We start from the raw sequence: 26,532 nt of genomic DNA, 5'->3' as shown, positions 1-26,532 counted from the left end.
AGAATATTCAGAAAACAAATTGAAAAGAAAAAAAACTTACCTATAAATTGATATCTTGAGAAAAAAATACTGTTAATATTTTGGTATTAATCCTTCTATGCTAGTGTGGGTATCAATCCATGTTCATCTAATTTTTTTTTTTTTTGGAGAGGTTTTTGCCATAGGGCACGTGCACTCGCCAGACAGACAGAGAGAGAGACATAGAGACAGAAAGCGAGAAATCATCCCCCAGGGGGGATGGTCACGCCACAATCCCTTGTCCTCCATTCTCCTCTTGGGATCTTGGGCACGCACGCATACATGCCCGGCGTGAGTTTTAAGCCACTGGGTCCGGGACGTGAACCGCGGTCGACTACGTGGGAGTCCAGCGACATAGCCATTACACTAACTGCTGGTCCCCATCATTTTATTTCTTATAAAAATTTGTTTTCTTATAAAATTGCCTTAATGGAGTACTAAGAAGAAATACAAGACATAAAAGTGTCATATCAGGATACTATTTTCTAATGAATATAACATAGGATTTTCAAAGTAATTAAATGTGATTCTGAAATTTGATTTTTTTAAATGGATGGTTAGAACTGTTTACAGTATTTGTATCAAAGAAATAAAATGTATAAGCAGGCATCACTTTATAGTGTTATCCTACCTGAAATACAGCTAGATGGAAACTATGACCTTCTGCATGATTCTATAGTAACTGGTGATTGCAAAGGGAGGACATGCTTAAATGCTGGTTAAATTTCAGAAGCATACAAAGTAAGGATGGCCATTACTGGATGATCCATAAAGATACCTACTCATCAAGAAAAGTGACTTACTTTATATTCTGTTCAACAAACACAAAAGAAAGTAATAAGTGAGAAAAGTAGTTCAACCAAAAAAAATAAGGATGAGACAAAATTATGGTGTACCAGAAATCAGAAGTGTTTCTATTGAAGTCTTATACATTTAAAACCACAAATGAAACCTATCTGTCAAAAAATATATTGGGTGGTAGTAAAGTCATGACATTATGTTTTCCTATGCAAAAATGTGTCATGACTTTACCAATGACTCAATATACTAACTGCCCAGAACCTAACTCTGTGTTTGCAAAAGCAGACAGAAAAACATAATTTCTTCAAATATTTAACTAGTGGAGGATTTTTTTAACCTTTAAGTGATTGGAGTTTATGACTAATGTTTTAAGGCCTATGACACATTTTTTAAAATGGCCAAAGAATGCAATTACTAAATTCTGTCAAATTACCAATGCATAATTTAATGATCTTTTATTGCCAACAAAATATGCAACATCTAGAAAAGAATGGCTTTTTTCTTCAGAAGGGAAAAAGAGTAAGAAGATACACAGCATTAGGCAAGTAATCAAATATTTTAAGGATTTGCTACACTTTGAAACATAGTAAGCATTCTGTAGGTCAATTCATATGACTCAACCTAATATTTAAAAAAAAAATAAAAATGGTAGTAAAGAGACACACTAATAACTAACCTTAAGCAAACTGTATCACTAACATAAAAGGAATTATCACTTATGTCAGAAGGAACTTAAATTCTACTCTATTTACAAAGAAACATTTAATACAGTTTCCCCACTAAATTATATAATGACGGTCTAAACATTAATCCTATTAAAATTCCTTCAAAGGAAATTATTTTATGAAAACAAAGCCAAACACAATAGTAAACATTACCTGTATCAATCAGCATTGCTTATCACAAAGCATAAAGAATCTTTGTGTACCAATCCTATTTTCAATTTAATAAAAATATAATTTATGATAGGTACTATATATTTTATTACTTTATTTTACACTAAAAAGAAGAATAGCTTGAAAATTGTGTAATGATGGTTACATGGGTAATGAGTTTATCTCACATATCAAATATGTCATTTCTAATACGTTTCAAAATATGCAGTATCAATAAATATTTCTAGTTAAGATTTTTACATCACAGAGGACTAAAATCTGTAACAATTTTTCTTAATCCTACAAAAAAGATGCTACTGGGTAACAATAGCTTTTGTAATACATATATTTAGCTCTATTTGTCAGAAACAATCTAAGTATCAATTAAAGCCACTGCTAAACTTTTTTTAGACTGAGAAATAGCCATAAACCGAGGAAAAGATAAAGAAAACGTATGTTTGTAAACACCACCTCTGGATTTTTCAACTTACTCTTCTTGAACATAATGAGAATAAGCTTTTCTAAAACAACACATAAAACCACAATTATGCACTGGTTTGGAGGGAAGTATGGTTGGATTACGCTCAAATGATAATGATCATAAGTAACTAAGAAAACAAAAGTGAAAAAAATAAACTATAATTGTTCCACTGTTAAATGAATGAATTTAAAGTCCAAGTGAGGGGCAATTTCTTAAAATTTATGTTTTAAAAAGCTGTCCTTGCTCGGGACCAGCAGATGACATAACAGTTACATTGCTGGATTCCCACATAGTCAACCGTCCCAGACCTGGCAGCTTAAAATTCACGCCGGGCGCTTGTGCATGTATGCCAAAAATTCCAAGAGGAGACAAAGGAGACAGGACTGTGGTGTGGCCATCACCCGGGGGGGGGGGCGGAGGGGTGATTTCTTGCTTTCTGTCTCTCTGGTGAGCCCATGTGCCCTATAGCAAAAATCTCTCTTAAAAAACAAAAAAAAGCTGGGACCAGCAGTTGATATAATGGATATGTTGCTGGACTCGCATGTAGTCAACTGCAGTTAGAGTCCTGGACCCAGTGGCTTAAACTCACGCCAGGTGTGTGTGTGTGTGTGTGTGTGTGTGTGTGTGTGTGTGTGTGCCCAAGACCCCGAGAGGAGAATGGAGGACAAGGAATTGCGGTGTAGCCATCCCCCCTGGGGGGGGTACGGTAATTCCTCACTTTCTGTCTCTCTGTCTTTGTCTTTTGGACGAGTGCACACACCCAGTAGCAAAAACCTCTAAAAAAAAATAATAAATTGTCCTTCTAATAGTTATTGATTCTAGACTTATAGCACAATTCTTAATATGGTGACTTATACCATAAAACACCTAAGTGAGTTAATTAAATGTGCATTATGAGCACAATTATAAACACCTCAAATATTTTCATCAGTTACCAGAATGTCACTAATTTTAATTTTAATGATTTCTTACCTTTTTTTTTTTTTTGGAGAGATTTTCGCTATAGGGCGCGTGCGCTTGCCAGACAGACAGAGAGAGACATAGAGACAGAAAGCGAGAAATCACCCCCCAGAGGGGATGGTCACGCCGCAATCCCTTCTCCTCCATTCTCCTCTTGGGATCTAGGGCACGCACGCACACGCGCCCGGCGTGAGTTTTAAGCCACCGGGTCCGGGAGGTGAACCACAATGATTTCTTATAAAATCAGCCGATCTTTAAACTTTTAAGTGGTCTCAGTATAAAGTAAGAACACAGATGTTTATAAATACTTTTTTTAATTTTTGGTATCCACATCTTACCTCTCCCTTCCTCTAATCTGTGCCTTCTAATTACACGCTGTCGTTTTTCTTCTTGTCGTAACTGTAGATGTTCTTCAATGTTAACCCCAGGCACTGGGACAGCTGGGTGATTGTCAAAAACAAACAAACAGGGACCAGAGTTAGCGCAATGGCTATGTCGCTGGACTCCCATGTAGTTGACCGCAGTTCGAATCCTGGACCTGGTGGCTTAAACTCATGCCAGGCACACTGTGCGTGTGTGCTCGAGATCCCGAGAAGAGAATGGAGGAGAAGGGATTGTAGTGTGGCCATCCCCCTGGGGGGTGATTTCTCGCTTTCTATCTCTGTCTGTCTCTGTCTGGTGAGCGCATGTGCCCTATAGCAAGAAAAAAAAAAAAAAAACTCTCAAAAAACAAACAAACAAACATATTTATATAATAGTTATGACAGAACTATACAACATTCAAGAAAGTAAAAGCAAACATGTTGTCTAAAACACCAATTATTTTTACTGCAAAAATTCTTGGGAGAGCCAGCAGGTGCCATGGTGGTAAAAGGTGCAGGATTCCTACCTTGCAGACTGCGGTTCGAGTACCAAACCTGGTGGCTTACTTTTTCTCTCTCCCTTTCTCTCTCTGGTCAAATTAAGAAATAATAATAACAAATGGAATTAAATAAATAAATACATTTTTTAAAAGTTTAAAAAAAGAAAAAAAAAGAATTCTTGGGGAAAAAAAACTTATCCCTTAATAAAAATCGTACTGTCAGTTATCATAGGAGCAGTGTATTGCATATATTAATATCTTAATTTAACAATTATAATATTTATTTGTATTTAACTGTATTTAACAAATATAATATCTAACAGAAATTATTCAAACTCTCAGAATTCAGATGAAGACAATATGTTTAATATAAGCAATCAAATTACCCAAAAGAAGATCTAAAGGTATCATTTCTTTCACCGCATCAAGAATTCCTCTTTGTCTTGCCTCTTGACCATCCAACTCTCTTGCACAGGCTTTGCAACAGCCACATACAGCACAGCCAGATTCTCCAGAACCACAACCACAGATCCTTAAAAAAAAAAAGACACTGAAATCCTTACTTATTCTTTAAAACTCTTACCTAGAACTTCTTTTCAACATGTGAAATGAAGTAAAATTAGTCAGCAATGAAATCACTTCTTTAAATTAGGATACTGATTTCTTTTTTTTAAAAAAAAGGTATGGATAAATGATTAATTAGAAACAATTTATTAAGCTCCCACTAAGCATAACTGGTATGTTACTACCAAAAATGGATTCAAACTGCTCTGCTGTCATAGAAGTCACTACTAAAAAAAGCATGTAACATAAATTTCATCACTTGCAACACTTGTTTGTAACTAAAAAAAGAAAACACACTCCCAGAGGTTGGTTAGAGAAGTTGGTGAACTAACTTCTTAGTCACATATTTTATAGACATATGAGTCATAGCTTTAGTGTTATTTGCTAAATCAGTCCTTAAAAACTTCTGACAGCCTTGGGGCCAGCAGATGGTGATATGGTTTCATCACTGGACTCTCATGTGGTTGACTGTGGTTCAAGTCCCAGACCCGGTGGCTTAAAATCACACTGGACACGTGTGCATGCATGCCCAAGATCCCAAGAAGAGAACAGAAGAGAAGGGATTGTTTGTAGTGTGGCCATCCCCCTGGTGGGGGGAGGGAGGGGGGGTGGTGATTTCTCACTTTCTGTCTCTCTGTCTCTGACTCTCCAGTAAGTCTATGCACCCTATCACAAAAACCTCCCTTTAAAAAAAAAAAAAATACTTCTGACAGCCTCACTGGGCCCTGGGTTATTCAGTTTTTTGGAGGTAGGAGAGGAAGAATCTGCTGGCAGCAGGCTAAAGACATAGCAGGTGCTAGGCACCCTGTGAAATTTCTCATTTTTAAAAACAAGTATTATGGATAACTTGGAGAACCACACTACCAGATGAAACTATGACATAATTATATTTCCTAAATGCTATATTAAAAATAGTGTTTACAATATGATTTTTTTCTCAAACTTATCCCAAAAATTAGAAAAAAAATACATCTTTTTTTTTTTTAAGAGGTTTTTGCTACAGGGCACATGCGCTCACCAGACAGAAAGAAACAGAGATAGACAATGAGAAATCACCCCCCTTCCCCCCGGGAGGATGGCCACACCACAATCCCTTCTCCTCCTTTCTCCTCTTGGGATCTTGAGCACGTATGCACACGCACCCAGTGTGAGTTTAAGCCACGGGGTCTGGGACTCGAACCGCAGTCGACTACGTGGGAGTCCAGCAACACAGTCATTACGCCAACTGCTGGTCCCGAAAAAAGTACATATAAAGTCACCTGATGAATACAGAATTACCTTGATACCAAACAGGCATTATAAGAAGATAAAAAATAAAAAGCAGAAAAACTACAGACCAATATCCTTTAGATACGCTAATATAAAAATTCTCTATAAAATACTAATAAATCAAACTCAGCAGCATATTAAACGCAGTATACACTGCAACATATGAAAATCAATGTTAATATACCACATTAACAGAATGAAAGAAAAAAACACAATTGACACAGAGAAATCATTTTACAAAATTCAACCCTTTCGTTACAAAAACACTCAACAAACCAAGAATAAAAGAAAACTACTTCAACATAAATCCATATTTGAAAAACTCACAAAGAATATCACAAAGGTGAGAGGCTGAAATTTTTGCTTTAAGATCAGGAAGGAGTAACACAAGAAAGTCCATTCTGACCACTCCTATCTAACACTGTACTGGAAATTCTAGACAAAGCATTTGGGCCAGGAAAAAATGTAATTGAAATTTAAAAGAAGGAAGTAAAATTACCTTCATTCACAGATGATATAACTCATATGTAGAAAACTCTAAAAATCACACACACATAAACCCATAGAAATAATTAATAAGGGGTATAAGCAGTTAGCGTAATGGCTGTGTTGCTGGACTCCCACGTAGTCGACTGCGGTTCGCGTCCTGGACCCGGTGGCTTAAAAAACTCACGCCGGGTGCCCAAGATCCCGAGAGGAGAATGGAGAAGGGATTGCGGTGTGACCATACCCCCTGGGGGGTGATTTCTCACTTTCTGTCTCTCTGTCTCTCTCTGTCTGTCTGGCGAGCGCACGGGCCCTCTAGCGAAAATCTCTCCAAAAAAAAAAATAATAAGTTCAGCAATGCAGCAGGATACAATGCCAACACACAGAAATCTGTTGCATTTCTTTCTTTTTCAAAAAAATTTCCAGAGGGCATATGCACTCACCAGAGAGAGATAGAGAAAAAGAAAAGGAGTGGAGGAAGCACCCTCTAATGGGGTGTGAACATGCTGCAATCCCTTCCCCTTCATTTCTCCATTCTGTCAGGAGTTTGAACACATATGTACAGGCAGTTTTTTAAGTCACTGGGACTGGAACTTGAACTAATGGTCAGTCAGGTGCGACTGGCTCCCTTAACCATAAGGCAACAGGGTGAGCCCAAAGTTGCATTTCTTTCTTTCTCTCTCTTTTTTTTTTTAAGAATTATTCATTTAACTTTATTTATTCATTAATTTATTTTTATTTTGACCAGAGAAATACATAGAGAGAGAGAGAGAGAGAGAGAGAGAGAGAAAGTGAGAAAGCAAGCCACCAGGTCTGGGACTCAAACTGCAGTCAGCCATGTGGGAGTGTCCAGTGTCCTTAACCACCACGCCCCCTGCTTGTCCTCAAGACTTGCATTTCTAACCACTAATAATGAACAATCTGCACAAGGTAGGGGCTGGGTACATGGAGAGAAGTCAGTTAAAAAACACAGGAATGAGTATCAACAAGTGAATGGTTATATGGTCAAATAATTTTTTTTTCTAGATGGTGGTGTGTATGCCCACCAGAAAGAAACAGCAAGAGAGGGAGATAAAGAAAGCACCTCTCATGGGAATTGCCACAATCTCTCTTCTTCCATCCCTTGATCTGCTGGGATTTTAGGCACATATGTACGTGCCTGATGTTTTTTCAATCCACCATGTCCAGGACTCAAACTCTGTGGTCAAGCTGTGGGGTTTAGCTGCCTTAACCACCAGTCCATAGGTTGGCCCAGGTCAAAGGATTTTTTGACAAGGGTGTAAAGACCATTCAATAGGGAAAGGACAGTCTTTAAAAAAAAAAAAAAAAAAAAAAAACATAGTGCTGAGAACACTGGATATCTATATGTAAATGAGTAAAACCAGACTCTTACTGAATGCTATATATAAAAATTAACCCAAAATGGGCCAAAGATCTAAATGGATCAAAGAACTAAAACTATAAAGATACTCAGAAGAAAACACAAGACAAACACTTCATGACATTAGACTTGGTGATGGAAAAGGCAACAAAAGAAAAACCAGGCAAATTGGATTTTGTGAAAATAAAAAAACTGCCTCTATGGAAAAAGAGCACCAGAAAATAAAAAATGATTTCAGAATGGACCTGAAAATTCAGAGATCCATTTATGATATAGACCAATTGCTTAAGTTCGGAGACAAGAGAAAATGAATTTTAATAAAAATAGTTTAAAAGAGATTTAGAAAGGTAAATTTAAACTTTTTTTCTTTTTAAACAGGTTTTTGCCTTAGGAGATGAGTGCTCACCAGAGAGAGAGAAAAAGAGAAATCATCCCCAGAGTGGATGGCCACATCACAATCCCTCCTCCTCTATTCTCCTTCTGGGATCTTGGGCACACATATACACATGCATGATTTTCAAGTCACCAGGTCTGGAACTCAAACCACGACTGGCTATTTGGGATTCTAGCACATAACTGCTATTCCATCTGCTGGACCCTCGTATTCTATCAAATGCTTTGTCTGATATGATATGGTTTTTATCATTCCTTTTGTTAATGTGATATATTGCATTTATTGATTTGCGCATGTTAAACCACCTTTGCATCCCTGGAATAAAGTCTACTTGGCCATGGTGTATAATCGTTTTAAATATGTTGTTGAATATGACTTGCTAGTATTTTATTGAGAATTTTTGCATCTGTACTCATCAGGGATATTGGTCTAAAGTTTTCTTTTTTTTAACATTATTTAGAATATTTCTGTATCCAAATAAAATTCAAAAATAAGAGTGCACAAAAATAGAACAGAGAACCAAACATAGAGCTCTAAAGAATAAATATTACCCTTTGATAGAGTAAAAATATTTTACTTATGCTAATAAAGAAAATTTATTTCTAAAAAAAAATCACATTTCTAAAGCCTTAAAGTCCTATTAATATGATCCATTTAACTATAATAAGCTGAGATTAAACCTACAAACTCTTAATAGAATCAGATGATATTGGGACCCGCTGATGGTGTAATGGTTATGTCGCTAGACTCCTGCGTAGTTGCCCATGGTTCAAATCCTGGACCTGGCAACTTGAAACTCACACCAGGTGTGTGTGTGTGTGTGTACGCACGTGCACCCAAGATGCCAAGAGGATAATGGATGAGAAGAGATTGCAGCATGGCCATTCCCCCCTGGGGGGTGATTTCTCACTTTCTGCTGCGGGGGGGGGGGGTCTCGCTTTCTGTCTGTCTCTGGCAAGGACACACACCTTATAGCAAAAAAATCTCTCAAAAACAAAACAAAACAAAACTAAACAAAAACTAGATATTTGGGAAGAAGTACCTGACTACCAAAAAGCTGACTAACAGAAAGGTCAGAGATGCAGCAGTGGTGGTCCTCACTCTGGGTTTTTCTTCATAAAATTTCCACACCTTGATTCTCAAATCAGCCAATAGAAAATTTACCTTACAAAGGACATCCCTCATGTTCTTTTTCTTTTCTTTTTTCTTTCTTTTTCTTTTTTTTGAGAAGTTTTTGCTATAGGGCACATGCATTCACCAGAAAGACAGAGAGAGACAGAGACAAAAAGCAAGAAATCACCCCCCCCAGGAAGGATGGCCATGCTGCAATCCCTTCTGTTCCATTCTCCACTCGGGATCTTGAGGACGCACACACACGCGCCCAACCTGTTTTAAGCCACTGGGTCCAGGATTCGAACTACAGTCGATTACATGGAAGTCCAGTGATATAGCCATTATACTAACGGCTGGTCCCCCCTTATGTTCTATTGGTTATAACTGGCAATATAAAAATTAGATTCAAAATTCTCCCTCATGTTCTAGGGCAAAACCTGCATTCTTACTTTGCCAAACTCACATATTAACTTTAAACTGACAAAAATATAGAACCCTGAAAAAAAAAATGTGTTTTATTTAGTTTACACATGTAATAATAGCCATGCAACTTTAGAGTACCTAAAATTTCTAAAGTCATAAACAGTAAATTTAATTTACAAGAAAACGATATATTCCTAATCTCGTATTATATATGATATTAACTCAAAAAAAAATCATGTTCAACATAAAAAGATAACTGGCATTAAGTAGGCTTAGGAAAAGAAGGCAAATAAAGACATACCCCAACCCCTATAGAAATTTATGACCTGTTTTAAAATAATGATTCGAGGAACCAGCAGATGGTGTAATGATTGCATAGCTATACTACCATGTAGGTTGACCACAGTTCGAATCCTGAACCCGGAGGCTTAAAAGTCATGCTGGGCCTGTACATGCATAATGCAAGATCCTGGGCCTGTACATGCATAACCCAAGATTCTGAGAGAATGAAGAGATGACTGAGGCATGGCCATCACCCTGGCGTGGGGGGGGGGTAGTGATTTCTTGCTTTCTGTCTCTCTGTCTCTCTCTCTCTCTCTTTCTCCAGCAAGTGCACGTGTCCTATAGCAAAAATCTCTCTAAAATAAAAAAAGGTTCAAATGAAAGAAAAACAACCTTAAAGATGATGCTAAATGAGAACTTACTGTAACAGAAAATAATTGTAAGAACTACAGGTATATACCAATATGCCTTTAAAAAATAAGTAATAGATACGCTATGGGATAATTTTGCAAAGAGATGTGTTCAGTACGTTTTCTTCAATAGCAATCAAGTCCTTACCCTCCTGGGACTCTGTCTGGACGCCCACTGCTGACACAGCTGGCTCCATAGCCTGTACAGTCTCCACACACTGTGCACACCATGCACTGCTCCAGCTTCCATTTGTGCATGCCTGGAGGGCACATCATGGACTTCTCATCTTTTTCATCTAGTTCTTCTTCCAGGTCTTCATCCATTGCTGTTGCCATGTTTTCAACTCCAAACCCTATTGGACAGATAAATTTATAACTTTTTTATGTAGATTATTCCCCTGTCTAAAAAGTAATTATATTTCCCAATTTAAAATGAAAAGCATAAGATCAAGTGCTCATACAAAGGAATGCTGCTGTAATATAAGAGTAACAGGACCAGCAGTTGGCATAATGGCTATGTTGCTGGGCTCCTATGTAGTTGACTGCATTTCGAATCCTGGACCCAGTGGCTTAAACTCATGCCAGGTGTATGTGCATGCATGCCCAAAATTCCGAGAGGAGAATGAAGGAGAAGGGACTATGGCATGGCCGTCCCCCTGGAGGGGTAATTTCTCGCTTTCTGTCTCTGTCTCTGTCTTTCTGGCAAGCACACGAGCCCTATTGCAAAAACCTCCCCCCCACCTTCCCAGCGGAAAAAAAAAGAGTAATAAGTTTTCATTTAGGGACCATCAGTAAATGCTCACCTATTTCCTTTCTACAAGAGGAAGGCAGGGAAGGCTATTGTCAATCACATCTCCTAGATGAGCCTGTTAGTCATGCCTTTAAATCTTTTTAGACTGCTAGCCGTCAGGTTCCTAAAACACGCACATGATCCTACAACTTCACAATTTACAAATCTTCACAAATCAGGCTGCGTTCCAAAATCCTTAGATGAACAAAACTTCACAGCAAGAGATGGTCACAATTTGGCTCCCAATTTTCTCCAATCTCGTTTCTTCCACGCAAACTACATTCCATCTGAGCCAAAATTTCTTCTACTTTCCAAACATCTTTTGTCTTTTCACACACTCAGGGCCTTGCTCATTGCCCCTCCTGCCTCTCCCTTCTTCATTTACAAGATGACTCTCTCTACCTTATCTATCAGAGATATTCCTTTTAGCCTTCAAAATTCAGTTTAGAAGTCACTTCCTATGAATCTCAGTATTTTTCTATAGTTTTCTTGTTTAAAAAAAACTTTAAAAAATCCTTTTATGTTCTTTATGACTCTACAATCTATATTAATTCTTATGTGTCTTCCTTTACTCATTTGTTTTCTAACAGAGCATTATAAAACCCTCCAAGACTATGAGTACAAATCTATACCCAATTTTTACTAGAGTTTCAGAATAATGAAGAAACAACTTAGTTCAGACCTCCTATAAGACATAATCTGAATATACTTTTATATAATATATAGAGACAAAACTGATTTTTCTCCTCTTTGTTCTAACAAATATTATCTAAAACTATAGTTCACTAATTTAACAAAAAGAAAGGTGTTTTCCATTTTGAAATAATCCTTTTTCTTTGTTCTCCCTTTTTTTAAACTCGACACTCGAACAGGTTTGCTCTTTTAAAAACTTATTTTTTTAAAGTTTAATTAGTAATTTCATCAGAAGAGGTTGTGGGAGGGGAACAGGCTCTTGCCTGGACACACTCCTTTCCCAGCCTTCCAGCCAACCAGGATCACAGACATGCAAATGACACGCCAAGCATGTCCAGGTCCACCTAGGATACGAACCCCAAGCCCTCCCTCCAGCTCACTTCAGCATCATACAGTGGCAATATACCTTCTGTACCACTGCTGCAGGTCAAAAACTGATCTATTTTAAATACATATATATTCATACATACACAGGCATATATAGATGTGAATAAGACAAAGGAAAAAAATGGTGGGTTTATAAGATCCAAATGAATCTGTCACCAAGAAAGCCCCCAACGAGATAAATTTGCTTTCGTTAACTTATGCAGAGCTTATTAATCAAAACTATTGGTACTTTAAGAACAACCCAATGCTCAATTCTTACAATAGGCATACATTATCTTATACTCCAGGCTATATAAAATTAAAAAAAGAAAAACAGACATTGAAAATCAAAGGTATTGAGATACTCACAGCAGCTAGAAGTAAAAGTTTAGAGCAAGAATGAAGTAGAAAGACTAAAAATTTAAAAATGAAAATAATAAGATCAGCTCCTTCCAGTCCAACACCCAGTGAAAAGCCATAATCCCTGTGCATCTGAGATGGACCTAGCCCTGCCCCTTTCAACCAAAAAAGCCTCTGCCCCAAACCCCTCCTTCCAGCCCAACACTCAGTGAAAAGCCAAAAGGTGGTCTCTGTCATATTTCTGTCACTTTCTTTCCACCTCCATTCTCTCCAAATTTTTCTAATATACATATATGTTCTTTTAAAAAATCTGTAGGTACTGTATCTTGTCTCTGACCTCTTCTTTCTCTAGCTAATTTCAGAATCCCTGTGCATTTGAGGTAGGCCTAGCCCTGTCCCTTTAACCTGAAAAAGCCTCTGCCTCAAACCCCTCCTTCCAACCCAATGCCAAGCATAAAGCTACATAGGATGGTCTCTGTCTTCTTTCTGTCTCTGTCTCTCCTCCCTTTCTCTCAAAATTTTTCTCGTATACATATATAATACACACACACACACACACACACACACACATATATACACATACGTAATTTTTTGAGAGGTTTTTTGCTATAGGGTGCATGCACTCACCAGAAAGACAGAGAGAGACAGAGAAACAGAAAGCGAGAAATCACACCCCCCCGCCCCCCAACAGGAGGGATGGCTATGCTGCAATCCTTTTTCCATTCTCAAGATCTTGGGCACACATGCACACGCGCCTGGTGTGAGTTTAAGCCATTGGGCCCAGGGCTCAAACCACAGTTGACTACATGGGAGTCCAGCAACATGCCATTATGCTAACTGCTGGTCCCTATATATTTTAAATCTGTTTCTTGTCTAATTTCTGGCCTTTTTTTTCTTAAATAAGTTTTCCCCTTTTCATTCTTTTTTCTTTTCTTTTTTTTTTTGTCCTTTTTCCTTTCTTTTACCTCACTTTCTCACCTTGTTTCTCACCTCCACACATTGAGTGTTTAGGCAGATCTAGGTGCATAGTAGCGAAACATCTTAATACTTTAAACCCTGTAGCTCAGCCCAGGTGTCCCTATTTCCTTGAAACTGTGAGGCCTTTGTAATATCCAGTTCCACTGACAAAAGTACAGGTTGCTTGATGAAGATCAGGCAAATGGAACTGCTGAAAAATTACAGGATATCTCCTTCTGCATGCCTCTAACATTCAGAATTAACTCCTAGTAGGTAGAAAGTAACGTATAATCTATCAGATGATCATAAACCACGACTGCAGAGGCACAAGAAATATGGGAAATCAAGAAAATATCTCTTCCCCAAAGGTTAAGAACAGCCATTCATCATCCACAGACAGTACAGTGGAACTCGTGGAAATGTCAGATAAAAAATTTAGGATATTCATAATAACAAAGCTAACAGAGATGCAAGAGAAGAGAGACAACAAACTCTAGAAAATGAACAATGAGTTCCAGGAAGTGAGGAATTTATTCCATGATCTGAAAGAGGAAATATACACCATAAAAAAAATCCAACAGAACTGTTATAGATGAAGGCTGTAATACAGGAAATCAAAACCTCCCTTGAAAGTATTAAAAGTAGATTTGATCACGCAGAAGATCGAATCTCAGATATAGAAGATAGAACCTCTGAACTAGAAAAATTCATCAAAAAGACTGAGAAAATAACTCCCCAAAATGAGAATAACATACAAGTAATACTAGATACCATCAGACACCCAAACATCTGGATAATCGGTATCCCAGAAGGTGAAGAACCTAATCAGGGCATTAATAATCTATTCCATGAAATCCTAGAAGAAAACTTTCCAAACCTAGAGAGCCATTCAAATATCCAGATCCAAGAAGTACAAAGGACCCCACACAGAATTAACTGAAGAAGATCTTCTCCAAGGCACACCATAGCAAGATTGACTAAAAGAGAAAAGATACTAAAATTGGCAAGAGAAAAACATCAAGTTATCTACAAAGGTCATCCTATCTGGCTAACATTGGACATCTCATCAGAAACAAGGCAAGTAGGGAATGGAAAAATATATTGAAAGTGTTAAGTGAAAAACAGTTTCAACCAAAAATACTATATCTGGCATGATGATCCTTCATGTGGGAAGAAAAGATAATAAATTCTCAGACAAACAAAACCTGAAAGAATTTACCAACACCAGATGAACTCTTTTAGAAGTTCTGAAGGCAGTACTATACCAGGAAAACCAAAGACAAAGAAGAGGACAAAAAATGACTATGAAAAAGGCCAACTTAATGGTAGGGACAAGTTCTGAAATACCAATAATAATGTTGAATGTTAACAGAAAGGTCAGACCACAGTAACACTGTAAATTCCACAAAAGAGAGATTACACAAGAATGAACTGGTGAAATAAGAATTTTATGACTTTTTCTAAAACATTACAGATTTTCTTCTATGTTTTGTCTTCCAGATTTAAGGAGTTTTGTTTTGTTTTGAGTTGTTGGGTTCAACAATTCATTAAAAAAAGAATTTAAAAAATTGAAACATAAACTTTCCTCCCTTCCTGACCCCTTTGCAATTGGAAAAAATATTTGTGAGCGTTCTTATTTTGTGGCAGAATGGTTATTAACATAAGTTCAGTAATACAATAGTATCTTTTGCTTTGCATCAGAAATTGAATTCTTATGGGGCTTTGTGCAAATAACAGACCAAATTGAGCATTAGAACCTAATTTTATTTTTTGCAAATAAGTTAGTTTATCCCTCTCTTTAGTAAAATGGGGAGTCGAGAAAGGAAAAAAAATTGTTTCAGAAGAACATTACAGGGCACTTGTCACTAGATTCTGGCTTTGTCAATACTTTAAGATCTTTTGTGAATCAATAAAATGTGGGAAAAAAAGTTTAGTATGGAAGGGAGTGGGGGAGAAAAAAACAGGTAAAAATATGCTTAATTGACAAAAAATAAGAAACTATTTGCTGATGACAATGTATACATTAATATCCTTACCTTGACTGACATGCATGGTATTTGTGTTGGAAAAAGAAATGTATACTATAAGACATGATAAAATGCAAATTAAGTAATTTAAAATAATAATAAGAAGAAGATCACAATAAGAGGGCAATCAAAGACTAAACCCCTTTCTTCCCTTCAGTAATAGCCTCAGAGTAGGGGCAAAGGATACTATGACAATACTTCTACAATTTACTATTTTCCTGTTAAAGGGGCAGATATTCATAAACATCATTTTTAGTTGTCAAATTTAATCAAAACAGATTAAATGAAACAGCACATGCTGTTAAATACAAAAATAGTATTTGCCAGAAAGACTACGAACAAAAATGGTTAAAACTATTAATGTATGGTATAAAAGAAGTTGATAACAAAGAGTTTGGAAAATTTACATTTCTGAAATAATTTAGTTACCAAAAATGTTAAATTAAAGAGGTACTATTATATTTTATGTACAGTTTAGAAAAACACATAAGTCAGCTTATTTGCTCAGAAATGAAAGAACTATAGTATATTCAAGTTTTCCAATGATATACTCTTACCAATAATTATCATCAAATAAATAAGAAATTCAGTGGTTTTCCTAATTCTAAGTATGAAATCAAAGAGATACTCATTTTGAAAAGAGCAACATTTTCCACTATGTTGTTCTGAAAAACTAATAAAAAGATAAAATATTAATTTTAATTTCCAGAAATTAAACACCTACCTTTTCCTCCTTGGTTCATAGCCCCAGTATCTCGTCCACACTGCCCTTTATTATTTACACCAAATGTCCAAACTTCTCCATTCTTCATTAAAACACAAGTGTGAGCTTTGCCCATAGCTACCTGGGTTACAAAATGGCCCTTCAAATCGGTTACCAAACCTACAGGAAAGATATACATTTGGTAAAAACAACAGAAGCCCTTCTGAGCTTAGTAAAAGAACTATATCAACACAGAACTTTTTATTTTTGAGGCAAAATAACTTATCAAGATGAAAAATGAGTGACCCAAAAGACTGGCAGGGTATCACCAAATTACCTTTGTAACATAGCTTCAATCAATCTTAAAATATTATCATCTAGTCTTGGGACGAATTTTAATGCACCATTACCACAAGCTTGTATCTCCTGAATGGTTGATCTAAATGTCAAAACCCCTCAACAGAACTCAAAAGCACCAGCAATTCTCAAACTTTCTGGTCAAAGCACAAAAGATACCTTCAGTAATTTCCTTTACCTGCTTTGACTTACTCAGTAAAATGAAGTAAAATATTTGCCATAATACACTGCAATGGTAATTCTTTTGACAGAAACCTGTAAGACTAACTAAAGTAGTATTTTTCAGTCCATTTTGACATAGAATGAACCCTTCCTTCCACAACTACATAAACAGCTAGTTCCTACACATCATACTACTCCTTCAGTAATTTCCTTTACCTGCTTTGACTTACTCAGTAAAATGAAGTAAAATATTTGCCATAATACACTGCAATGGTAATTCTTTTGACAGAAACCTGTAAGACTAACTAAAGTAGTATTTTTCAGTCCATTTTGACATAGAATGAACCCTTCCTTCCACAACTTCGTAAACAGCTAGTTCCTACACATCATACTACTTTCATTACACTTGTCATATCCAAGTGCCATTCGCATCACCTTCTTGATATTTTCTGCACCAAAATTGACAGAAGCACTGTTAACCTTTATCAAGTAGTACTAATAGTAAATACCAAAGATTGTTGAATATTTTTCCAAAGTATATTAAAATAAAAGGCCTTCTAAAAACTCAAAAGCATTGGAGCCAATAGGTGGCATGGTGGTTAAGGTGGTGGACTCAACTACAGTTCAAGTAATGGTCCTTGTGGTTTGAAAATCATGCTGGGCATATGTGCATGCATACCCATGGAGTAGGGACTGTGGCATGACCATGCCCCTGGGAGGTGATTTCTTACTTTCCCTCTTATTGTCTCTGTCTGTCTCCTCTCCAGCAGCACACTTGCTGTATGGCAAAAACCTTTAAAAAAACAAAACAAAGTAAAACAAACCCTCAAAAGTATCTGTTTAAATTACAAATAGGACCAGTTGGTGTCATGGTGGTTAAGGCAGCTGGATCCCCCACAGCGGACTGAGCAGTTTGGGTCTGGACCCAGCAGCTTGGAAAACATACCTGGCACATGTGCTTTTGTTCCTAAAAATCCCAAAAGGAGGGAGAAATGGGGAGGGATTGAGACATGACCATCTCATGTCCCCAGGCAGGCCAGGGGAAGACTTTCTCACTTTGTCTGTCTCTCCATTTCTCAGTCTCTCTCCTGTCAGCACATGCACCCTTAGGCAAAATTTTTTTTTAAAGTTACAAACAATATATTACTCTTCTATCACACCTCAGAAAACTGTTCTACACTAATCACTTAGATATTATTTCCTTAAGGTGGCCTTGTTTTTCATGAGGGGTATTTAAAAAGTTCACTGAAAATGTGTATCACAAAACAACTGCACATGGATTTTAAAGTTTTTTGCACAAAAAATTTCACATTTTAATTCCATTTCCCCTAAGTTTATTGAAGTCCTCCAGTACTAGTTTAAATCTTTTTGTTACTTATCCCTCAAAAATGTACACTTCCCGTATTTAATAGTTGGAAAGATGTGTGTATATGCAATAGTAGTATTTATAATAATTAACAGCACCTGCTGACATATACTGAGATGTTACATGTGCTGGGCTCCGTGGTAAGCATTTCTTCAGCATTTTCTCCTACAATATTCATAACAACCATATGAAGTAAGTACTATCAGTAGCCCCTTTTTTGCAGGTGGCAAAACAAAAAGAAAGCTTTGAAAGGTTAAAAAAACTGTTACCCAACTACAAATGTTGGTAAGATGTGAGTCTATATTCATAACTCTTAAGCCACACTTCTGTAATATTCATATTCTATAATACCCAACTGTCTCTCAGATGTTCAAAATGGCAGAGACCCTATCTGTCTGGTCCAGCAATCCCTTACATTTAGGCAATGCTCAATAAATATATGTTAAATAAATGCATAAATTTCTATCAGCCTAAGTCAAGCGGTAAACAGATCCACTCTAATATTTTGATTCATTCTGACAACTGCAGTCAATTAAGAATCTAGGTATTACATTAAGCCAGTTCATGTAACACTTGGGTACATCTCAACTTAGTAATTAAACGCTACAAACGTTCTGTATGTGTCATTTCCCCAGAGTGAGACAATCTCTTAAACTTCCAATAAGAAACTTCACTAATTGTGGTTTCCTTTTTTCCAAAGTTTCTTATTCTGTGGGTGAGTAAAAGAGAGCAGGTACCCCTAAAAGGGGTCTTCATGCCACTGTCCACCTTCAGTCTCAGCCAGTCCTGGATCATGCCAGATATACTAAGGGAGGTTACTGGACTTGAACTAGGAATCTTCCCATTGTGAGACTGCCTTGTTGAGCAGTATGTCTTACTGGTGCAATACCATGCAGCCCCCATGATATTTAAGCTATTTTTTTTTAAAACTTACTTGAACTATCAGAATAAATGGCATCTTTTCCAAACATGTATAGTTCTCCATCTTTAGAAATAACAGAACTACTTCCATTATTGCAGGCTGTATATACCACAATCTTTCCTTCCATCTTAATTATCTTTTTAGGTTTATAAGGTTTTGATTGCCGTCTGCTCTTAGCTTAAAAAAAAATACACACAATTAAAATTAATCTAAGACATCTAGGTATAAATGATAATAATATTAGTGGCTTATATATAAAGCTCAAGAAAAAAACACACTCTATATTTATGCCACATTTTATTCTTATTTTCCCATATGTTAATTTAAATGAGTCAATTCATATTTAGACTATCATTGACAGATTCTCCATCTTCACAGTGCACTGAAATTAACAATGGGAAACACCAGTCTTCTATCAAATTTTGATGGTGGTAGTGGGGGCAATCTCTGGATTAGCTTTTCTATTATCAACATTATTCTATCATTAAAAAGGGTCTTCAAAAAGTTCGTGGAAAAAATTATAAAAAATTATGTCTGGATTTCCCCAATATTTTTTACACCAAAATAAACATACTCATGTATTCTTATACTACATCCTGGAAAGTCAAATAAGTTCTCCATTTACTCAATATATATCTATTAAGTTAGTGAGAAACTGCAAGGAAGGGAGATATACAAGTGGAAGGAGAGAAAAAATTTAAATGTGAGTGATTCAAGGAGCCTCTGCTTTCAAAAACTAAATCCTTGAAATAAGCAAAAGATGGAAAACATCAATTGCTATTTCCTCAGTTGACCCTAGATCCTAAATACCTTTCAGAATAAAAATGTAATGCCATGTTGGGGTTGAAGATACTAGGCATTTTTCATATAATATGATCGAATACATATGTACATCACATATTTTGTCTAGTGCTTAAGCAAAGAAAGAACAGTGTCCTTCAAAGTCAGAAGAAAAAACTGACTTAATGGTTATTTTAAGGGATTTTTTTCAAGGTACTTTCATTTTCACATTATTTTTATCATATGTTGACTTTAAAACCTAATCCCTATGAGATACTACTACAATATACTACTACATATAAGTTTATGAAAAGTTACGAAAAGAGAAAAATGACATTTTAGAGGACTCTGTACAGTAATAGAAAATAGAAGAGATAAACAAAACTGTTTACTTTTTCACTACTACACTGAAAAATCTGTAATTGATACTATTAAACAAGGTTACACCAAGTTTACCTTTATTCTGAAATATATATCCCTTCCAAAGTTTTGAATTTCTTAAAATAACCTATTGGAGTAAATAAGTTTTAAAAAAAATATCAAATGACATAACAGAATAAACATATTCTCAGATCAATAGCCACATACTCTCAGAGCATAAAAATTCATGAATATGAACCTCTAGTACGAAATCAGCAATCAATTTCTTTATTGTATAGGATACCATAATCATTCCTTCAATAGGTCCCAATGTAAATTTCTCTACTAACAAGGTTAAGGCTGGTGTTATTGAAATTGACATGCTACATGCAAATAAATTTCACATAATTTTTACTAAATGCCAAGTTGATCAGACAACTTACTTGACTCTCCATCTTCTCCTTTACTAGCAGAACCTGTAAAGAAAATGCTTCCATCTTCCGCAACTAAGAGGGCATGAGAGCCATCATGTCCAACTGAGAAGTGTACTATCTTTGGAGATTTTGTAATTGGTAGCTCAACCCATTTTCCTGCTGTTGGTAGCTCAACCCATTTGCCTGCTGAAGGGAAGGCTTGTTTGATTCCAAGACTCTGGTATTTGCCAGTGTAATATATCTTACATATTAAAAAAAAAACAAAAAGGAATTAAACCTTTTGAAGTAGTGTACCAGGTTTTAGATGAGGAAGGAAAACAACCTCTTTATTCATTAAAAACAAATATAAGAACCCAAACTGTTCTTTTACTCTTCAATTTCTGTGAACTAAACAAGGTATTATTTTGCCAAAAGAACACAATTCATAATAGTTTTTTACATATGTATTCAGGATACTTACAATTTTTCATATTTGTATTTATTTCCATAAATATGTTCTAATCTCACAACAGAAAATTCTCAATTTACTTTTCCCAGTTATAAAAATCAACATGCAAAGTGCTAGATTTGCCTAACAACTTCAACTTTCAGCATTCTTTTATCTTACTTTGTCTTTGCACCCATTAGATAGAAGCTTCTATCTCTATAGATTGACCTCTACAATCTATTACTTACTTATACATGCGCCTTCTTTTCCCTACTTGTAATCTGTATATTTCTACATACTTAAATAAATTTACAAATTTTTAAAATAAATAATAATTAATTAATTAATTCAGTAAAATAAACACAAAATGAGAATTTACTCCAAATTAATAAAATTAGTTTCATAATTAAATGTCACAATTTTCTTTCATAATACTAATTATAACATGAATAAAATTTTAACACATAAAAAAATTTAAATAAAAATTTAAAAACTGATTATGCCTAAACATGTATGATTATGCCTAAACATGTAAACTATATAAACTAATCAACAGATTGGACTATTTTTAAAAATAGAGAATGTTAATTTTAATCTATAAACAGTAATTTACCTTTCCATTTGCTGTTTTCATTAGTGCAAACTCTCGTCCTGCACCAAGAACTGCTGACTCCTCATCAAATCCTGTACCTAAAATACAAGACTAATAAATTCTACTACATTTATAATATAAATAATTCAAGATATACGTGCACTATTTTTAGTGATTAAGTTAATTCAATTAATAACACTCAAAACTAGGGAAGACTGGTACAAGCAGGTGGCATGGTGGTTAAGGCACCAGACTTTCACAGGGGCGACTGTGGTGCAAGTTCTGTTGTGTGCATGCATGCCCAAAATCCTGAGAGCAAAATGGAAGAGAAAGAACTATGGCATGGTGGCACCGCCCCCCAGGGAGCGACTTCTCACTTTCCCTCTCACTGTTTCTTGTTGTCTCTTTCCAGTAAGCAAATGGGTGCCCTATGGCAAAAACCTAAAAAAGAAAAATAGAATAGGGATGACAAAATGTATTATATGCCCGAATAAAAAGAAATACTAATAGGCACACTACTCTAAAGAAAGATAAAAGTTATCACAATTTTCTTAACTAATTCAAAACTAGTAACAAATTAATTTTTTAAACGTAAACCATAAGTATATTTTCAGAACATCAGCAATATATTTTTTTAAAATTAAAATAGAGGCTTTTGCTATAGGGCATGTGTACTCACCAGAAAGACAGAGACAGAAAGCAAGAAATCACCCCCCAGGAGGGTATGGCCATGCCGCAATCCCTTCTTTTCCATTCTCCTCTCAGGATCTTTGGGCAGGCATGTATATGAGCCTGGCATGAGTTTAAGCCACCAGGTCCAGGACTCGAACCGCGGTTGACTACATGGAAGTCCAGCGACATGGATATTATGCCAACTACTGGTCCCGGGCAATATTTTTTAAGTTAATGCGTAAATAAAGATTTTTGAGCATCTATTAGGTAATAGTCATTACAGCGTTCACGAATCTTGTGTCATTTAATCCTCACATCTATATTGCCCAGTTTGCCACAAGCAAACATAAAGCTTGAGAAGGTGAAACTTGACACAGAATGATTAAGGCTCATACAATGCCATGCAGGTATTTGAATTAAAATATTTCAGATTCTCTGCAAACATGCTTCTTTATAGAGAGGAACATTTTAAGTAGCTACTCTATAATTTTGAATACATACATATACACACGCTCACACAGATCATTGCCCACCTTTTCAAATTGTAAACTATGAATAATTATAACTTTATCTATGATACATTTTATGATTTTATTTGGCTTTGCAAACTATAACACTAATTAGTTTGTAGGCTTTTGAAATTTAATATCTATGATCTTAATTTCAATATTTTCTCTACTAAAATAATTATAAAAATACTACATAATTAAATTATGAATAATAAAGCATTAATGTCAAATTTATTACATTTAATGAGTTAGTTATCAAAAAAGGGGATTCTTACAAAGAACCCTACAAGTTAAAGAATGGCATTATGACATCTACAGTAGCATGACAAAGCAAAGTTAAGATTGGTGGCAACTAGTGATCCTAAAGATTACTACAACACTGCAAGAGTGTGTATACTAAGACCAAGAAATACTCTAGGATATCTGTATTTCTGTATCTAACTGAAAGATCATGGGCCAGTTTGTCAGACGATTACCATTTTCACAATATATAAGATTATTCTATGGTTATCTATTCAAATGTACATAGAAGTTTTCAATGAGAGAACTATCTTTATTGTTAAAGTAACATTTATATTTTCAAAATTTTAAATTGATTGATTGAAGATGGAGCATATAAACAAGAGTTCACCTGTACTGTCCATCCATGATTCTTATTAAATATAAATTTATTTTCTTTTGCTCTGTTCAAAATGAAAGTTGAAAAATTACTACTTCCTTACAAAGGCTTTCAAATGTCATACTCTTTTTAAAGGACTATTTCCTAATTACTTAGTAAATTCATTCAAAATTGTGATTTTTTTTAGAGGTTGTTTTTTTTTTTTTTTCTATAGAGTATATGTGCTCTCTAGAGAGACAGAGAGACAGAAAGTGAGAAATCACCTCCCAGGTAGGATGACCAGGCCACAATCCCTTCTCCATTCTCTGCTCAGGATTTTGGTCATGCATGCACACACGCCTGGGGTGAGTATCAAGTCACTGGGTCCAGGACTTGAACTATAGTTGGTCATATAAGAGTCCAGCACCTTAACCACTACATCTCCTGCTGTCTCCCAAAATTGTGCTTTATTGAAATACACACAAAATCAATGCTAAAATCTAAGCAGAACTGCTTAAAACGTAATTTTAGTTTTTAAAAGAAAAAAACTGAAAACTAAAATATGGGGAAAATGGCTTATTTTGCCATCTTACTTATTATATGCAAGTCCTTTTCCAGATCAAATAGTGATATACCACAGGCATGTAAACATTTTCTGGCCAGTTTAAGTTGTAATTCTTGTTGCAACACAGGTTCCGTGCTCGTGGCAAATATTCTGACAACAAACCCATCCTAAAAGAAATACAACATCCACAGTATTACATTGGATAAATTGGTCTTTCTTTTAAAGCTCTACTTTCTATCTAATTTAAAAACAACTAACTTAAAAGAAAGGGATTCTATTCATATCAGTTACTCATAATGCAGAGCACTTACATCTCTTGAAGCAGCTATCTGATTAATATATTCTCCATCAGTGAATAAAATATTTTGACCCTCAGTGTGGCAATCTGTACAAAAGGAAGAAAAAATAATTATATTCAAATATAAATAAATACCTTACAACATGACTTTACTCCTCTGTTGATGCAGAATGAGAGTTCTCCACGCATTAAGGATAAACTTAAACTCAAAGGAGACTGCCCTTTTTAATAAAGAATTATAAATTAGCAGACACTATATAATTCAACTAATAATACTTATTACATTGTGTGCTTACATTTACAATTCTTCCATAATCAAGGACTTGAGAGCCCACCTAATTTCAAAATGAATTAGTATTAGATATAGTTTAATAATAAACATGCACCATAATAAACAAACTACAGTGTTATCATTTCAATACAATCACATGCAATGTAGGCAACACTCTACCCTCAGACATACATCAGTCATTAGTGTCACAGAAAAATACAGACAGACCTAAAGCTTCTGTATTTGAGGTCTATGGTGTCCAACTACAGATATCCCTTGTTTTATAACATGGTTGATATTCAAAACTAGTTATACATTTCCCATTTAGAAACTCAATGACTAGCTCCAGACCTTTTGGTATTTAGTGTGCTGTAAACTTTGTAAATGTTCATTATCTACAAGGCACACAAATTTATGTGTATATACTTCTTTTTTCCAACATATCCTGGGTAGAATAGCTCATTTTGTCAATACTATGCACAAGCTCAGTTGTAACAAGGGATACCAGTATTATAGAAGGACGACTGGAACATGTGTTAGTGACTGCTACTAAATAACATGAAACTACAAGCAAAATCAACATTTAAGTATAAACTGTATCCTTTTGGAGAAACAAATGTTTAGCAAGCAAGTATAAAAGCACACACACATCTCCCAAAATAACTGCAGAGAACTAGGATGAATCTCTCCATTAATCACAATACCAAAATAATAAATAATCATTCATTTCTAGCTGCACCTGAGTCAATAAAATATAAAATTCTGTTTTTGGAATGCAGTCATGGAGCCCACCCACGTTAGCTGGATTACTCTATATCTTTCCCCAGGAGCTTCATACTAGCATACTTCCTTATTATAAATATGCAAAACACAGGCAGACCCTTACCAAATAGAGAATTCAGTGATCACAAACTGGAAATAGAAACTGGGAGACAAGGCCCACTGGTAGCCCAAGAGACTTGGTAATCAAAGAGAGGAGAAATCGAAAGAAAGAGTTCCTAGTCCACTGTACAGAATACAAAGAGGCGCAAGAAAGATGCTTCTCAAGCTCTAAGCAGTAAGATTTTAAACTAAAAAGCAAAGAAGAAAAACTCATTATAATTTCAGATAAATGCAGGGGTGAGGAGTGAAGCGGCGCAAGAAGAGTAGCAAAAATAGCCTCATGATCTGAGGCAACCTGTCACCAGACATGGAGAATAAAACACGGGGATACAATCCAAAAAGTAAGCTGATACAAAGAATAAAATGACAATTATTGAGGGGGAAAGGATGTTTTAATTCCATCAATACTAGGTTGATATGATTTTTTTTTATAAACTAGACTGTAAGACAAGTTGGAACATGAAGCTTGAGGAATTACCTGATATACATAAATTTTAAACGTGGTATTCATTACTACGTATAAACCTGACAATTCACTTCTGCTCTTTGATGGAAAAGTTACAGATCAGATTGCCCCTACCTAGGAAAAACTAAAAGTACTATTGAAGACAATGCAATCCAGCTCAAAGAATGGGAAAAAGACAGCAGGCTTCTTCAGGCTTCATTGCTGAGTCGTCCTGCAATGCGATTTCAAGATTTTCTCTTTCTTTTCTTCGTCCGTGGTGTGATATCGTAAGACAGTATCTTCAGGAATATATCAAGTAATGTCTGCCAGTTTGTAAGATATACAGTATGGGACTACCATTCGCAAATTCAATTCATTCTTTGCTATTAATATAGCACATATTTATTAAACACAGAAAGCCACGCTTGTATTGTTAAAAAGTTGCATTTCATATGTTAAATGATGCAGAAGAATTTAAACTGAAAAAGGACATTATCAACTCATTTTTTTCTCATGATAGAAAAAATGAAAAAGCTTTGAGTAAAGGTTTTCAAATTCTCTCTCTAGTCACAATCTCAATTAAAAAAGCAAGGTGTCTGAGAAATAAATGCTTTTACATTAGTATCCATTTGTTGTGGGGATGTGTCACTTCAGAATTTTTCTTCTATAGTATAATC

At 35.6% G+C, this 26,532-nt stretch overlaps 1 protein-coding gene across 1 annotated transcript in view; it reads right to left on the bottom strand.

The window, feature by feature from the left end:
- The window catches only part of MYCBP2 (MYC binding protein 2), a gene marked incomplete at its 5' end in the record, with an annotated part of 292,519 nt that overhangs the window by 203,893 nt on the left and 62,094 nt on the right, over window positions 1–26,532 (bottom strand). The window contains 9 exon segments of the mRNA XM_027769695.1: window positions 3,474–3,575; window positions 4,384–4,529; window positions 10,468–10,672; window positions 16,237–16,395; window positions 19,035–19,199; window positions 20,606–20,837; window positions 21,637–21,713; window positions 23,988–24,126; window positions 24,271–24,344. Of these exon segments, the coding sequence (XP_027625496.1) occupies window positions 3,474–3,575; window positions 4,384–4,529; window positions 10,468–10,672; window positions 16,237–16,395; window positions 19,035–19,199; window positions 20,606–20,837; window positions 21,637–21,713; window positions 23,988–24,126; window positions 24,271–24,344 (1,299 nt within the window).

Source organism: Tupaia chinensis, unplaced genomic scaffold, assembly GCF_000334495.1.
Source record: "Tupaia chinensis unplaced genomic scaffold, TupChi_1.0 Scaffold000013_1, whole genome shotgun sequence".
Classification (NCBI taxonomy): domain Eukaryota; kingdom Metazoa; phylum Chordata; class Mammalia; order Scandentia; family Tupaiidae; genus Tupaia; species Tupaia belangeri.
This window is presented reverse-complemented; position numbering and strand designations above follow the sequence as displayed.